Source organism: Bidens hawaiensis, unplaced genomic scaffold (genome assembly GCF_021521415.1).
Source record: "Bidens hawaiensis isolate Kalapana, Puna unplaced genomic scaffold, B.hawaiensis_p1.1 tig00045575_1, whole genome shotgun sequence".
In the NCBI taxonomy this organism is placed as follows: domain Eukaryota; kingdom Viridiplantae; phylum Streptophyta; class Magnoliopsida; order Asterales; family Asteraceae; genus Bidens; species Bidens hawaiensis.
In genome coordinates, this window is record NW_027498125.1 from 1 (window position 1) to 18174 (window position 18174).

Genomic DNA, 18174 nt, shown 5'->3' on the forward strand with positions numbered 1-18174 from the left:
AACCAAAAATTTCCATGATGTTGCATTTATTATTATTTTTCCTTTACAAGAACATCAATACGAGACTAAGAATCAAAACTGCCTGATTACGGTTAATTTGAAAAATACAATGTTGAATTACAATATGGAAATTTACAAACAATTACAAAACTATGTTTCCTAAAGATGCTCCTCGCTGAACACTGATTGGAGCAAAACCTTTTGCCACTTGTCTACTTCTCATGGTGCTATTAGAGATGTTTACAAACATCAGCTCTCATAATAACATGTTACCTCAAAAACAAGATGCCCCAAAGATTGGTTTCAGGCCTTCAAGATTTGATTAGGTGCAAGTAAAGCATCAAGAATGCTGTCAACCCATCTGTCAAACACAAATGTATCAAAACTTGACAGTAGCTCAAGTAGATGTCTTAAAATTATATAAAATAAAAAATATAAATTATTACCCTTGAAGAGAGGGGTTAGATGGGTAGTATATATTTCTCAAGCCCAACTTTCTAGCAGCTGAAGCAGTTGTCTCACCGATGCATGCAATGGAACCACTCCAGTTATCTGGTTCAGGTAAAAGATTGACCCAAGCACTGTATGCAAGAAAAGATCAAAATATAAAATCTGTCTAAGCTGATATACAACTTTAACACACAACAAAACATATCATCAGATAATGAAAAAAACACATTACCGAATTGCAGAAGGTGATGCAACTGCAACTACTGAAGCAGAGAGTGCTTGCTGAAGGATCATTTGATCCACTTGTTGGACAGGTTCCTAAAACACATCGTAAAATCAGAACTAGAGTTGAATTGGTACACTTCAAAACCAACCAGCATTTAAGATATGTACCGTTGTGTATGTATTCAGTCTTGTGACAATAAAACCACGGTTAGAAAGGCCTTCCTCTGAAATAAACAACCCATGTTAAGCTTTTAGTACAACTTTAAAAAGGAAAAGAATATGAAGAAAAAAGGCCGTTTCTATTCAGCTTTTACTCTCTAATTAATATCTATTTGTACCGAATGATCTATAAAAATCCATTGTACTACTTTGCAATACGTTTAAAATAACTCACAAAGACAAAGGCTATGAAAACAAAGCACATACCTATATCATTACTAGCTTTTGCAGACGCAGGATACAAAACTGTGTATTTTTCATTCCCGTGTTTTGGCAGCTCTAAAGCAAGAACCTTGCCAGTGGCTGAAAATGAAGGACATAAAGATAAACATCTTCCTCTTATCCTCTACAGCTATTTTGATACATCTTTTAGTAGATATGTATACTAATTAAATACTTCTGAAATGTGAATATAAACTGAAGAAATGTATAGACACCTTTTGATGGAGTAAATGCAACATCAATTAAGTGCTTAGACGAAGAAGCTTCATCAAATATGCTTGCTGTACCAGTTCCAACTACAGCTACCTTGACACTTGGGGTCCCAGCAGCTCTGAGATTGCATACGAAATAATAACAAGTCAATTTAATGGCATGTGTATTAACCAATAAACGATGACTACCATAACCAAGGAACACCTATATCACATGTCATCCCAAACTTCTTGGTCTGGTCTTTTTTAGGAAGAATGAAAAGTTTTTAATAGTCTTGTATTGCATGTGATTTTTGGAATATAATCCTCCTTAAAGAAGGAGCTACAGTGGGACCTACATGTTACAAGTGATTATTATAAAGAGAACCAAGAAGCTCAAGGATCTTTGACTTTCTGATACAGATAGCAGCATGTAGTACATAATATTTATGACAGGTTACAAATTATATATCACTAAAGTGATCTTTATGTCCTATAATATTTAATAGTAATTTGAAATAATTAACAAATTGAATACAAGCTAGAATAGTGTGGAAAACCATGAACGAAGTATATATTAAAAATAATAAATAATAAAAAAAGAACATTAATCGAAAGTCATGGATCTTATAAGTAAAAGATCAGCAGCCTAAACAACACAAAATACAAACAAATGAACCAAAAAAAAATGCATACTTAGTAGACAAGAGATTATTCAACTTACTTCCAGGCTTGAAGAAACACTAGAGCTGCCTCGGGTGAAGTTATGATGATCCAATCAAAACCAGTTGCTGGCATCCAAAAACCATAAAAAGATAAGACATAAATGGCATTGAAATAAATAATCACAAGTTTTATCAAAAGAAAAAATCTTCAATCATGCCAGAATCCAAATATGGTGACATGGTCACAATGTGCAAATCATGGGAATGATAATTTATCAACTGTAGAAGAAGAATAAGTTAACAACTCAAATCAAGAAGTTTGAGCTTACCACTCAATAGGGAAACAAGTTTTTCCAGATCAGGTAACTGTGTATGCTGAATTAGTGGAAGCTCCAAACTGCCAATCCCATGTTTTTCCTATTGAACACAAATGACTAATATAATGTCAAAAACTTTGAATGATCTAAAACAATAACTTCAAGGTTCTACATTGGCATTCCACATTGTTCAATGCATAATGCACTCCTTTGGTCCTACGCATTTTTCACATGTTTCCTACAGTTTAGAAGGTCAAAAGATTGCAAGTTCATCATCAGCTGGTGCTAATACTTACTAAAAAAAATTGATGAAAAAAATTTTAAACTATAGCCTTCGGTCAAAATGGCAAAATCGTAATAACAAACAGATTCCAAATTTGACAAATTTAACATAAAGATCAATATTTACATGACAATGTTATGTATAAATAGTAAACAACAAAACCAAATCTACAAATACAAATATAATGACCCCTCAGAGTTCAAACAGACAGAAAATTCAGCTCGCGATTCGAAAAATATGCATTAGGTAATAATTCAGTACATGTCTAAAATCAGTACAGCAAAGAAAATGACTCCTCGAGATCCAAAAAGTCATTAACAAATAAATTATTAAAAATTGTTCCTTTAATTATGCTTATGGAGATTGGCAAACTTTGTAATTTGTTTTCTCAAATTAAGATTAACGAAATGAATCTCATATTAAAAATAACATTTGTTCCTCTAGAAACCATGAACCACCAGGCAATTTCTCTCCATTTATTGATTTCTATCAAGTGAGCAATAACGAAACTGGCAACCAAAAATCGGTTATCGGTTTTTCGTGTACCATAGGTTAACCGAACCATAGCATTCATATTTTCATATAATTCTAGCTTTTATACCTCCATGTCATGTATTTATAACTCAATTTCAAGTAGTTTATCCCGAAATTTGGTTTTGGTTATTACCGAATATAACCAAACCAAACCAAACCGAAATTAACCGAACACCTACTGATTTAAAAAACTGTATTAACCAATGACTTCGGTTTCGGTTGAGGCTAATAACCGAACCTGAACCTAAAACCGACAAACTAACCACTTAACCAAATACCGATTGGTTGAGTTTCAGTAAATACATAATTACACCAAATTATCGACATGTAAGCTAATAATAACAGCAGCAATAGATATAAAAAATTAACAAAATGCATAATAATAATAAACTGAGGCAGAAATTTACAAGAGCAGTGATGAGTTTATCGTTTTTGCCGCGTTCTCTCGTAACAACAACTCGCCGATTCGAAGACGAATTCTCCGAATAAGAAGCTCGGAGTTTGAATGTTTGAAGCAAATATGGCCGCCGGTGATCGTGCGACGGCGACGGCGGCGTTGAAGGAGAGAGAGTGGTGATGGTAGAGAGAGAAAGCATGGTGGTGTTGGTGTATGGGGGGTAATGTGTTGCCTGGTTATTCATTTTAGACCAACCACCTGTTCTAAAGCTTAATTATTGTACTTTCTTCTTTTACACATACGATGTAACAGTGTACGCGACCAATGTTATTATGCCCGTAACCTCGGTACGTGCATACCCTGACAATGGTACAAAAGTGTAACCGGTGTTGGCAAGCATATCACACAATGCCTAAATGTGAGCAACCTGATATGTATATACAATATCATCCGCGTAACGGATGCCTGAACGTGTGTTACATGTGACAAAAACCAAGAAACAAATATGAAATGTAAAGTAATTTTAAATAAACCGCTTTTTAGCACAACCTGTTTTGACGCAAAACCCGTTCCGACATAGTTTTAACATGAAGCCCGTTTTGACCTGAACGGCTGAACCCATCCCGACCCGAACCAAATTAACCATCAGCCAAACCCGTCCGACTCATTGCTGGTACAAACTAGTAATCACGTATATGTCCTTTTTAAAACTAAAAAACTATAACAATATCATACTCAAATTAAAAAGAATAAAACGCTCGTTTTTATGATGTAATTGTTTTAAAAAAATCTTAATATGTGAAAAAGTTATAGTCGTTTTAAAATCGTGGGGTAGTTTGTTTAGAATAAGGTGAAAAAATGTAAATATTATTCAAATTAACCAAAGTTAAAGGGTAAAACCTGCAACTATTTTAAATAAAATTAAAAGAACGGTGAGATTTAGAGTTATAAATATTAAATACTATTTTACTCTTCTTTAAGGTAGTAACATATGTTTTGTGGGTCGTAAACTCTTAAAAATTTACTCTTAATTTTGCCCAAGGGATTCTCTTTATATATAGTAAGTATAAGTGTATATAGTGGGCTATCATGCTGGTTAATACGTGATTATATTTTGAAAGTGAAGTTGAAGAAAACTACTTTAAAAGTATTGATTGGTCGTAACGGAAAACAGTAAGGAACTCGTGTTTGTAAACTTTTAAAATCGTCACAAGGGAAAGATGTGCTTTGAAAGCAAACACAATGAGATAAAGTACGTCTCGTTACACAGTAATGAGTACAACTGCTATTGATTTTAGTCAACGTTATATTGGAAGGGTGCAAACACAATCAAATTAAAACCAAAACTTTTTTTTAATAGGATTGAGTTTACTATTCAAAAGAAAGTTGTTGTGCAACTTATTGCTTGCTTACCTGCCACTTGATTATAAATCGTTTGGATATTTTTTAATGAAAAATTTAAATAGCATAAATCGAAAAAAAAATAAAAATAGAGACGATAGATTTTGGTTACGATGTATGACAAATGCATTCAAATAGGGAGGAGAATTCGAAAATCGGGTGACAAATTTGTAAAACTTTGTAATTTAGATTTTTTTGTTGCTGGTTTGATAAAAACTTGTTAATTTATGTAATTCAAATTCTTGAGCATCCTTCTTGTGTTGTGCAATAATTTAAAGTTTATTAAAATGGTTTAAAAATATTATTATTTATGAACCACAAAGAATCGTCCATTGGAATACGTTGGATTGGTCAAATGTATACAAATTAAGTGTTGCAACTAATTGATAAATTACCTTTTTTCTTAACTTTTGTGTCATAAAGATGAAATTAAAAAGCCGAGGGCTTATTGAAGAACAAATGCAAACTCCATATACCAAAGTTGTATAGCCATTGTTACACTTATTGTCCTTTGCCATTTAAAGAAAAACATGAAAGACGAGACATTAACCTTAATTCATCCTGACCGTTTGTTGATTATATGATCTTTTCTCTAGCGTGATCTAGCGGTGTGAGTGCATGTGTGATGTATTAATATGTTCTTCGTGTACTGAAACTTGGTGCCATGGTTAGATGTGCGCCCCATAGTGGAACAAGTTTGGTATAGATTTTATATAGATATATATTTTTTTACAACTAGTTATATAAAGTGTTTCATTTTTCTTTTTTCCCAAAAACTAGTTATATATATTGTGTTTTCCTAAAGCCAGGAGGCTTGTGCAATATTATAAGTTTGCAGTCGTCTCGGATGGCGTTAATGTTGTTTTAAATAGTCGACTATGGTTAAGAGATTTATGTAACGATGGTGAGTTGGTGTAACGACATATGTCGTCAATGATATGGCATAATGTGATTCGTTAGACAAAGTCAATCGCGAGTTTAACTCAACAAACTTGTAAACTGTTCATGAACTAAGCTCGAGCTTTAGACATTGACTTTGTCAATAACATACAAAAGTTAAGTGAGTATAACATTCATACTAATGATGATAAGATTTTAGTATTCGTGATTCATCCAAACACAAAATTCAAATTTTTGTTGATGCAATTCTATTGCAAAGAAGGTACTCCGGAAACAAGAAACTTATGTTGCTATAAAGATTTGTGTTATTAGTAACGGAGCTATGTGCCAATATTTAGTGAAGAGCGCTTTGTAGGTTTAAAGTAAAAGGTTGGTATATTATTGGCTCACAATAGTTCAAATGGTCGTGTTGAGTCATTCCTTATATCTTGAGGTTAAGGTATCTTGAGGCTGCATCATCATCTAGTGATCAAATAAGTGTATGAATCGATGAATCAACAAACATATAAAGGGCCTTCGGCCTATTATGTCTACAATATCTTCCTAGAGATAACACCATTTAATAAGAGTATTCTGTTAATTAGCTCTAGTTTAGTTATTTCTTTATGTAATCTTTGGCTATAAAAGTCAACCACCGAATGTATGCCTACTATTTAGAAATACAACATTTATTCAGTTCCATTATACGGAGCTTGATTTGTTCGGACAAACCACAATCGATTCTTCATCCTCAAGCCCGGATTTTTTTTTGAATGACCAGTAAATAAAGTATGGCTACCCGGGATAATCCAATGGTAAGAGGCATCAAGGAATGTGATCAAATCAATTTATTATGAAAGAGCAAATCATGCTTGGTCAATATGTTGGAATAATTGCCTCCACACAATTAGGTTGCATATAATTTGTATTTTATAGTATCCCTAAATAGTATTCATTGTATTGTATTTACATCTATCACTGTAATTAAACAATTTGTGGTTTCATAATATATTCAAGACGTTAATAAAAGGCACCTCATACGCCCCCGATAGCAGACAACGTTGTGTAGCCAAAGCCCATCATGTCCTGTTATGATGAAAACTCATCGCCCAAAGGCTTATTGTTGTAAAACCCGGTTGGAATCGGATTCAAATTTGAGATCTTTCAGTCTCCTGCCCAAATGATATTCTTACCTTAACATTGTGGGATAGGAGTGATAAAACAAACTGATTAAGCAAAGCAAAACTGATAAAACGATAAAACCGAACTGAGTTAACCAACACAAGCTAATAATTGACGATATTGTTATATTTTCTTTGTAACACGAAAATCAATGGTTGGTTTCTATTATGCCTCACTCCAAAACCAAACTGCTATCGAACCAAACTATAAAACTAGACCGCACCAAACTTGTTTTGTTGTTTATTATTGAATTTATGTCCCAAAATTTTTATTTTGAGCAAAATTTTCACGACTAAATTCATTAATAGGCGGGTAACAAAATTTTAGGAGTTTTAGGTTCAAATTCATTAGTTTAGCTCAATTTTTCGAAAAAGCAAAAACCAGCCATAGTTTGTCCGAACCATCCAAAAAAATCAGCAAACCTAAATCAACCAAGTTTTCAAAATGAAAAACAAAAAGTTTGAATTTGGTTTAGTTACACCCAAAAACATATCATACACATTCATGTGTGGGATGAAAGCGTCTGCTTTATATCCATTTTTCCTAACAGCGTTGTTACTTTTCATTTTATTGTGGGACATATGTTTTGTTCCTAAGACCTCATGAGATTGTCAATCATAAATTTGTTAAAAAGAAAAAAAATTGATTGTGAAAACATGTTTAGGGAGGTTAATTAATTTCTAGTTCTATATAAACTACTACTTGGGTTCAATATGTTTTCAAACTCAAGCTCAACTTGGGTTCAATCTGTTACTTTATTATTGAATATTTATTACTTTATCATAAAGTAATTATTTTGTAAACACAAATTTATTATACAAAATAAAACTATTATATCTATGTAATAAAATGTTTGTTTAGATGAGCCTAGTCAAATTATATGAAGCTCGGACTCAGACACATTAATAATATGTACTTTGACTTAGGCTCGAGTTCGGCCTCGTTTTGAAATATTAGCGAGCTACTCTCAAGTACTCACCAGCGTCTCGTTTACACTTCACACCCTGTCACGATATAACTGTATTAACAATATATTTTGAAAGATGATTATTATGACTGATTGAAAAGGTTGTTTTTTCACCAAAATCTCTATATCAACCAACTAATGGAATTAGAGACCCAAAATTTAGACCCCACAAAATGGGATCATACATTGCACAAATTATAATCCATTTATACTATCCATATCCATAAAAAAAATCTTTTAATGATTTTAACTCATACAACCCATTAAATTCACTTGTTGCTGGGGTGCACCATAGCCTCCATATGCTGCACCTACACCATACATGCTTGGTGGTTGCATAGCTGCCATAGCATATCCATATCCACCATAGAATTGACCTCCATAATATGGAGCTGGCCATTGGTTCCCAATATCATGTCTCAACTACAAATTTCATATAGCGGATTAAATACATACTTGTATCAACTTTAATAACATAGCGAACCTCTAAATGAAACTAAAATTACTAAATACCTGCTTATTTGCTAGGTTTCGACCCCATGAAAGTCGCACGCTTTGTTTCCCTATTGTTGTCCCGATTAGCTTTTGCAATGCCTCTTCAGCGCTAGCTCTATCGACACATGTTAAACAAGACATAATATAAAGCTATAAACAAACTTATTATTTAATTTTTTATAAGAAAAAAATATTGAAAATCGTAACAGAAAGAATTCCAACCTATTGGCGAATTGTACAAATCCGCACCCTTTACCGACGGGTATTTTTACCGAAAGAATTTCACCATATTGGATAAATGGCTGCTTAAGATCTTCATCACTAACACTAGAATCAAGACCACCGACAAAAATCTAAAACCAATAACGGGTAGAAAAACAACATTAAAAGCTATTTATCAATAAACCGAAACAACAAAAGAAATAGTTTGTGCACTGACTGTTGTATTATTTGAGTCCCCGTCAGATTGGTAAGCTGGAGGTTTTTTAGGGGTTGCGGGACCAATGCGCATGGGTCTACTTGAACAATAAGCTCCATTCATTTCACTCATGGCTTGAGCTCTTTCGTTATCATCTCCAAACCTTACAAAACCATAGCCTTTAGACCGGCCCGTACTAATATCTATGACAACTTTAGCAGCTTTAACAGACGGATACTTGTCAGCAAAAGTTTCATGCAATAACATGTCGGTTACATCTGCAGCTAAGTCTCCAACAAATATGGAAAGATCATAAGCATTGTTGCTTGACCGTTTGTCTCCCGTGCTAAATGTAGCCCAGTTCAAACGAAATGGTTGGTCTGTATTTGGCATAATAACTGAACCATAAGTCTGCAACACCTTTTCTGCTGCGGAATGTGAGTTAAATTCAACAAACCCATATCCCTCTGGGAAACCGGTATGTTTGTTTCGAATAACCTTAATTGAGGCAACCTATGATATACAAGAAGGACAAAATACATGCTTTAGATAAGGGGAAATCACGAATATAGATATGTTTACCTTTTTTTTTCAAAAATAGATATTGACTTTTAGCCAACTCGAAAATAAACATATTCAAAACCAGTGTGGCAAAAATCCCGACTAGTCACCGATTGGTCCCTGCTTAATTGCTAGTCCACACTTCACTGATTAATTTTGGGCTAGTTGGCCAATTAATCGGTCAATGGTCAAATCCAGCCAAAATCAACGGTTTCTGGCAAGATTCCGAACAAAATCAGCGGTTTCCGGAGATATTCCGACCAAAATCGGCGGTTCCACACAAGTTTTCAGCAAAAACCAACGGTTTCAAGCGAGATATCAGCCAAAATATGTTTGTATATGTATAAAACTGCAAATTACATAAAAATGTGTGTGTGTATATATAAAACTGAAAATTATACATTAAAGTCCGATATGATTAATCCCGATTAATCCTCAATCCCCACCCCACCGCCCGACTAGCGATTTTTACAACACCGAAAATCATCTAATCAGATAATGTCAAATAAACACAGCCAACTAAGAGGCTGTTTGGTTCATTTAGATATGATAGATCTGAATGAGCATGTGTCCCATTCAGCAACAACAGTAAGTCTGAATGATTCAGACCTAATTTTAACCATTCAGATGTTTTTCTGTTTGAAACCAAACAGTCTGAAGTCTAAATGAATCAGATGTAAACATCTGAATGGTTCCATTCAGATATAAACAAACAGCCCCTAACTAAGGAGACTAGTTTTCAGGCAGCACAAAAAACCTTGTAAAGTACCACAGTGTCCACAAAAATAATCAATCAAATTAATACACATGCGTAAAAATTTTAGCCATCGGCTAAAATATAGCTGGATTTTACATGTGTGTTGATTTGATTGGTTGTTTTTGTGGATACTGTAGTACTTTACAAGGTTTGTTGTGCCGGCTGAAAACTAGTCTCCTTAGGTCGGCGGTGCTTATAAATGTTATAAGCCTACTTAAAATACATCAAATTTCAAACTTATTTTTAAGTATTGTGTATCAATATACGGATCTAGATGCATAACCCTTCAACATAAACCCAAATTTAAAGGCTATTGAATAATCAATCACAGTAATTAATATCAAAAATTAAATCCAACAAATACAATAATTTCATACAAGGGTTACTAAAATTAGTTGTATATAATCTAAGTTATAATAATAATAATAATAATAACAATAATTCAAATAATAATAATAATAACCTCGCCGGTGGAAGCAAAACAATTACGAAGGTAATCTTCATCCATCCAATTATGCAAGTCACCAACCCATATCGCTTTATTATTATTATTTTCTCCTCCTCCGGGTTGACTCACCGGCACCGGCTGATGATGGCGGCTGTACGGCATGTAGTGTGGCGGCGCCATCATTGGGTACTGCATCGCCACCCATTGCTGCAGCGGCGGCTGCTTTTGTTGCTGCTGGTCGGAGTCACACGCGCCGCCGTTACTCGGTTGCATCTTGTTCTTCTTCACAGAAACAACAAGACGCAGGCTTGTTTTATGTAATGTAAATGTAATATACTTATAATAAGGTTTGTACGTATAGATAGATGGATACAGTGATAGGGGATATATGGGATTGAGCTAGTGAAGTGGGAGTCGTTGGATTAGATGGTGGTCGTGTGATCTGGACCCTTGGTTTTACATGGGTTGTGTACTTGTGTTTTATGGTTATGGAGTTACGGTCGGCCACCACACTAGAACCGGTCTACACAGATATTTCTAAAACAAGTTGTGGTTGTTTATCAGGGATAAATAAACAAAAAATAAACCGTCATTTTCGTTCATGTATTTTGTTCTAATATGTGATTTTAGTCTAACAGTTTTAAATTTGTGATTTTCATCCTTGTGGTTTATTTCATTTGCAATTAAACTCAACTCCACTAAGTTTGGTCGTTAGACCCATCAGCATGCCCCTCACGTGAGGGGCAGTTTTGTCATTTTTCTTTCCAAATAAACCCAACCCCACTAAGTTTGGTCGTTAGACCCATCAACATGCCCATCACGTGAGGGGCAGTTTTGTCATTTTTCTTTCCAAATAAACTCAACCCCACTAAGTTTGGTCGTTCGACCCATCAACATGCACCTCACGTGAGGGGCAGTTTTGTCATTTTTCTTTCCAAATAAACCCAACCCTAATTTGCAAGCCCCTTGCGTGAGGGGCTAAGGTGTATTTGGGAAAAACAGACGAACTTTTTTCTCATGTGAGGGGCACGCTGATGGGTTTAACAATCAAACTTAACGTGGTTAGTGAGGTTGGGTTTAATTGCAAGTGAAATGAAATCACACGAACAAAAATCATATATTTAAACTATTGAACTAAAACTATAGATTTAAACAAAGTATAAAGACGGAAACGCAGTTTAATCAGAATAATAAAAATGTTTTGGGTTGGATTCTATTTTTTTTATTGTTATTATTATTATTTATTATTTATTATTTTACCATTTTAAGGTTGGGGAATCCAAACAGGAGTTGGGAAAGCTGCAAAATCAGGAAACACGTGGGTTTCAGTGACCGGCTTTTAACATGCCGACCACCATTTAAAGAAAGTTTTAATATTAGTTAATTGAATGAGTTAATTAAATAAAAAATGTGGGATGAAAAAATAAAAAAAAAATAATAATAAAAAGTGTGTTTTCTTTGTGTTGTATGATGTCTAGGTTGTAGCATTTTGTTAGTTTTTTTTTATAAAAATATGTTGTATTTAGAAAGAAAAAAAGCGTAATGGTTAATGCTATATGGTGTGGCATTTCGGTTAGGGATTGGAAGAATTTATTGAGAAGTTCTAAACTTCTTATTGTTAATGTTAACGGTTAATTATTCGATTATCTTTAATAGAGTTTGGGATTTGTCACTAGCAACACTTGTTTTAAACCATATTTGTATTTTACTACTGGTGCAACTCGGGGCATTGTCGCATTGGTGATGTGATATCAAGTTAGTAGTGTGCATGTGTGATCATCCTTGTGTTCTTTGATACCCATTTTACTTCAGGAGATGTGTTGATTTTACCTAGCTTGAATAGTTTCTAGGGTGAACTGTTATTAAGGTACTTTTGAATTTGTGGGTTTGTTGTACATGTGCTTTGTTGGGTTTTCAGCACGCCTTAAACAATAATTTTAAGAAACAGAAGCATTTTGCATGTTATTTTGCTACAACAAATCCCAAAAGCCAAGGATCCATATATATGAAATCTTAAAATTAAATACCACCATAGAAAAGTTTAGATCTAACCTTAACAAGCAATGATAAATAAGGATGAACAAAAGTTCTATCTTGAAGTTTCTCCAACAATGTTACATCAAGCAATCTAGATCTAGATTGTTAGTCTTAGACCTTTGTCAAGAACAAACCCACTCCCCAACACTTCCTTGTGTGTGTGCAGGGCCAGCTTCGAGAAAGCAAAAAAAAATATTATGGACGAAGGCGAAAATTTTTTTGGACCTTAAGTATAATGAGTACTTTGTTGGGTTTAACGATTTAATTTTTATATGGATTTGGTTATAATTTGGGTTGTTTAAAAAACTTTTGTATGAAAATAGGATTAAAATGTCTCAAATGAGACTAGAACCATAACCTTTTAGTTGAGAGTAATATCCCTTGCTACTAGTGGTTATGTAATTGAGTTTAAACACTAAATATACATATTGTTTTAATTAAAATACATATAATTTAAAAAAAAAATTGGCCCTAACGAGGTGTCATGCCTGTGGCAGTCAACCACCCAGCCACCCCTTAGGGCCGGCCCTGTGTGTATGTATGTGTAGCTAGATCCAAGTTGTTAGTCTTAGCTGTAACATCCTAAAATTTTAATGTTGAATAAAGAAAGTTATGTTTAGTGATTTCGCGTTATTGATTATTTAATATCGAGTAAGGAGCGGATCATGGACTTAGATTAATTGAGATGGGTTAAATGAGAATGGGCCTTAGGTCCATGGGCTTAAGGGATATAAATATCCCCTAAACCCTAAAACATCACTCATTCCATCTTATTCTCTAACACTCTAAAACACACCCACACCACACACACCGCCGGCGGCCGAGGGAGAGGAACGAGCGTGATCCGAGAGAGGGTGAGCGATTAGTTGTGAGTAAACAAGTTAAACGAGATCCAAACAAGCACAAAAAGGTATGATTCTTAATCTTTGAAGTTTAAAGATCCAAGCTTTATAGTGTTTATACGACCGAAAACGGTTGGGGAGCGTAGTGGGTGATGTCGAACCATAACAAGGGTGTTAAAATCGCCAAAAATGCTTGATAGAAACCAAACAGCGGCTGAACTGGGCAACTTCGCCTTCAAAGCGATAACTTCGCCTTCAAAGCGATAACTTCGCCTGAGGCCAAGTTCGCCTAATTGATAACTTCGCTTACGGCCAAGTTCGCCTAACTGATAACTTCGCCTAAAGCTAAGTTCGCTTAAGGTTTAACTTCGCTTAAAGCTAAGTTCGCCTAAGGTTTAACTTCGCTTAAAGTCAAGTTCGATTAGGAAATAAATTAAAAACCTAATGAAAAATGTGTTAAGACAGTTAATGGAAATAAAATTTTTCCAAGCTGACCTGGCAGCTCGACCCCAGCCAAGGGCTCTGCCCCTTGGACCCTGCTAGGGGCTGCCGCCCCTAGACCCCGCTGCCAGGGGCGCTGCCCCCGGACCCCCGTTCGTTGTGGGTCATATAAAGATAGAAATGCAATATGAGAAGTGATAATTAATTGATACGTATACTTGTTATACAGTCAGCCGTGCACAACTGAAGAAAGGGATTACGATTAACGGTGAACGTAACCGTGTTCAGGTGAGTTTCTAGCCCCATTCCTTGTTATGTTTTTGGGGCTGTGTGCATACTCGATGTGTTGTTAATACATTTATCCTAAGTGATAAGTGTATGCCATATGTGATATATGTGATATGTATGAATGATTGCTTGATGGTACGTGAACGATCTTCGGATATTGCACGTACTGTCAGGTTGTAACGCTATGTATAAGGTAAGTATGATATGTATGCTTATGTGTATGAACTTAATAAAGTTAATAAAAGAAGGAAAAGATGGTTGTATGGTTACGAAAAGGGTACCGAGCCCTAATAATACTCGAGGTATGATGTATGGTTGTATGGTAACGAAGAGGGAATTGAACCCTACTTATATTCGAGAACTAGGGACCAGACCCTTATAATATCTGTGATGTTAGGGACCAGACCCTTATAATATCTGTGATGTTAGGGACCAGACCCTTATAATATCTGTGAGGTTATAGGGCGAAAGGCTCTTTAAAACGTATGATTATGTATGTAAAGAAAGTACGAAGGTAAGAATGAAAGTATACGCACTTAGGTGTGTACGAAAGAAAGTTAAGAGGTTAAGTATGAAATGTAAGAATGTATTGTATGATTATGTGGTTAACTATAACTCACTCAGCGTAGCTGACTTTTAGTATGCACGCAGGTGAGTAGGATGAGGCAGCTCGCTTGAGGAGACACGTGGCACTGAATAAGAGGCTGGCGTCGAAAGACTCAAGACGTTTAACTTTAATGTTTCGTTTATTTTGAAAGACAAAATGATGTTTTAAGACAAGACGTGTTTTGTTATGAAATGTTTTATGAAAGTTTTTTTAAATTCCGCGAATGTTTTAATTAACTCTGATATTTAGAACTGCGTTTATGAGTAAATCCAACAAGAAAGTAGGGTTACCGGTGACGGGGCCTTACATTAGCGCCCTTTGGCCATATTTCTCGTCCATCCCAAATCTTGTTCACTTCTCAAAAAAAGGAGGGGGGGGGGGGTTCCTTCCCAATCTCCCGCTCTTCAACTTCTAATTCTTGTTCACTATAGATGGTCTTACACTCTTAGTAGTATTCAACTAAACATTAGTTGTGAACATAAATAAACGTGTCCATTTTGTGTCAACGAGATGGATTTGATAGACAAGCCGGTCAAACATTGTAAATGTGGCTATAATATATGCAAGTTTTTATTTTTTATTTTTTTATTTTTTTATTTTTTTTATCTAAACTTTTAATGTGCCATTATTATTGTCGATAGGATTGTATTCTAATCAACCAATGTGGACATCTTCACCTATTATGATAAACATGTTTTTTTCTCCACGGATTAAATTTTTTAAACTCGTAAGAATTGATATGCAAGTGTATGCATTTGGTAAGAGCTACTTGTAATTACTCTTGCCATTTTTGTTTTGTATGTGAAATCATATGGTTGGGTCATGAGTGCCTTCAAGTCACGCAAACCTGATTATATAAGTAAGTTTATAAATTTGGTTGTTGAATGAACTAAACCAAAAAAAACTTATATGTTATAAAATCAAGAAACGTGAGAACACAATCAACTATGAAAATGAAAAACAAGCAATCCTTAATTGACAATACTAATGTATAAATACGGTATGAGGTTTGATTTGGTCTAATATTATCTTAATTGTATTATTTTAGCTCTTTTTTTTCAAAAACTTGAATAACAGAAATCAGTTAAAGCAGTACATTTTGTAATTAAATAAATACATCATTAAATTTGTATAGAGTGGGGTTTTATAGATTTTCTAATAAAGGAGCATCTTAAAATATTTTCAGTTACTTTCATTAATTACAGTACCGTAACTAAAACAATAAACAAAACAGTAAAAAACCTTGATGTGAACCAATGATGGTCCGCCACTTGATCCAACGGGGGCTTGGCGGCACCCACATTTCTTAATTATAATATTAAATATATATAAATGAAACATTTAAAAGCTTTTTGGTTGATCCTTACATTCTCTCTAGCCAACCGATTGCTTTATTTGTAAATAGAGGTCTCTCATGCATTTGACCCAATTTCACGGGTATAGGTCTTACCAAAACCAGATAGCCCTTAAACGTGGTATAACATCTCATTAAATTAAAAATCAATCACATCAAATATTTGATACGTAAATCCTATAAAATAGAGATATATTGAAAATTAATATTTGATTTTTTTTAAAAGTTATTATATATAATTAAGATACAATTTTATAGTAAATAAAAAATAAATGGGTCATGGGTCTCACCAAAACCAGATAACTTTTAAACCTGGTTATAACATGTATCTCACTTATTTGTAAAATCTATTCATCATCAAATCCTAGGTATGTTAATAACTTTCTTACAATAAATAAAATTAAAAATAAAAAAATATATAATTATTATAAACGAATAATATAAAACAACTCAATACTACGAAAATAAAAACTAGTTAGTATATAGTAATAATAATAGGGAAAATTCCCAAAATAGCCCATTTATAGAATGTGGTTCTAATTTTATCTCTCTAAATTTAAGTTTCCAATTTTGTCCCTTTGGTATCTCGTCGCCGGCGATATGTTAGCGAAAACCAACGATGTATTGACATAACATAGCGTTGACGATGCGTTATTGTCACACCCCGGCTTAGGGCCTAGGCGTATGACCAATAGTTGGTACCTGTTTTGTAAATACATCAGAGTTGTGGGTTATTTTAGCGGAAGACTTTGGTTGAATAGAATGTTTAATTTATTTGAAAACTTCTCAGATAATAAATACCCGGTGTTTGATTTATAAAGCTTGTTGAAATACCGTTTGTAATATTTTAATAATTAAAAACTGAGCCATCATTACCTTGCGAGCATCTAACTCCATGAATGTCTTGCTACCTGTACTAATCTGTATTCCCTGAAATGTGGGAAAAAATACGTCAGCTATATGCCGGTGAACACGTATGAATCAATAAAACATTTTGAATGACATTATAATACAAATATCTCTACAATCTCAGCAGAAGCATTTCTACTTCTGGTCTATGTACCACTGCCCTACACACACAATTGTTCCCGAGCCACGTAGCCCTTACCGGGAAACTAGTTATGACCATTAGCCCGCGGCCACGTAGCCTTAGAATGATTAGGCTGAACGGTTATGTTTGGATCTAGACACATGTGTATTCGGTCTGAGTTGACTTTATTTTCTACTTTGTATTATAAAATTTTAGAGATTGCATGATCTCATGTAAGCATAGATTGACTCGTTAAGACAAACACCCGTTCGTCTCATTGAGTATAATATGTTTTGACTGATTGAAAAGGTTAACGTATTCACGTTATATAAAAGGTTCGAACGTATTCACGTTATATAAAAGGTTTGAACTTATTCACGTTATATAAAAGGTTTGAACGTATTCACTTGTGATTGTCTGTTCTGAATGATATGGTGATTTCGTTTGAAACCTTGACTGTGAATGAATGATTGATTGACTGACTGATTGTTTGAATGATTGATTGACCTATAATAAAATAGGTATATAAATATCCGGATAGTCTCTTGATCCGGCTATAGACATTTAGTCTGGTTTAATAGCTTTAAACCTTGATTGATCCTTTGTTTGAATAAAATATTTAGACCCGTAATCTTTCTGTTTATTTACAAAATCATATGATGAGTTTCTTCTTCATGAAGAAACATCTATAATCTGTTTCTTCTTTAAGAAGAAACATTCATTGACTGTTATGCATGTAAAATCTTATGTTTCTTACACATGAAGAAACAATGTTTTATCTATATTCTTTGTATACGAATGCTATGTTTCTTAATCGTGAAGAAACTATATTTCCTTATGAATGTAAAACTGATGTTTCTTAGTTGTAAAGAAACACTATTATAATCCTTTGTATGTTTAAAGCTTATGTAAACATAATTATGATCAAGGTTTGGGTTATACCCCTGACTATGGTCTATGCCAT

General features: G+C 34.1%; 2 protein-coding genes across 2 annotated transcripts; both read right to left on the reverse strand.

Annotated features, from left to right (window-relative positions):
- Nucleotides 1-18: 18 nt before the first annotated feature.
- Nucleotides 19-3702, reverse strand: LOC143595849 (uroporphyrinogen-III synthase, chloroplastic-like). Its single transcript, XM_077074766.1, has 9 exons — nt 3514-3702; nt 2302-2389; nt 2032-2098; nt 1332-1447; nt 1102-1197; nt 844-899; nt 683-768; nt 447-581; nt 19-361 (listed from the first exon to the last, which is right to left on the reverse strand). Exons 1-9 carry the CDS (start codon nt 3700-3702, stop codon nt 304-306), a joined length of 891 nt encoding a protein of 296 aa, XP_076930881.1. The 3' UTR covers nt 19-303.
- A 4434-nt stretch (nt 3703-8136) lies between these two features.
- On the reverse strand, nt 8137-10918 carry LOC143595853 (polyadenylate-binding protein RBP47C'-like). Its single transcript, XM_077074768.1, has 5 exons — nt 10627-10918; nt 8867-9358; nt 8650-8780; nt 8446-8542; nt 8137-8355 (listed from the first exon to the last, which is right to left on the reverse strand). The coding sequence occupies exons 1-5, from the start codon at nt 10882-10884 to the stop codon at nt 8179-8181; spliced, it is 1155 nt and encodes a 384-aa protein (XP_076930883.1). The 5' UTR covers nt 10885-10918; the 3' UTR covers nt 8137-8178.
- Between the last annotated feature and the right edge of the window lie 7256 nt (nt 10919-18174).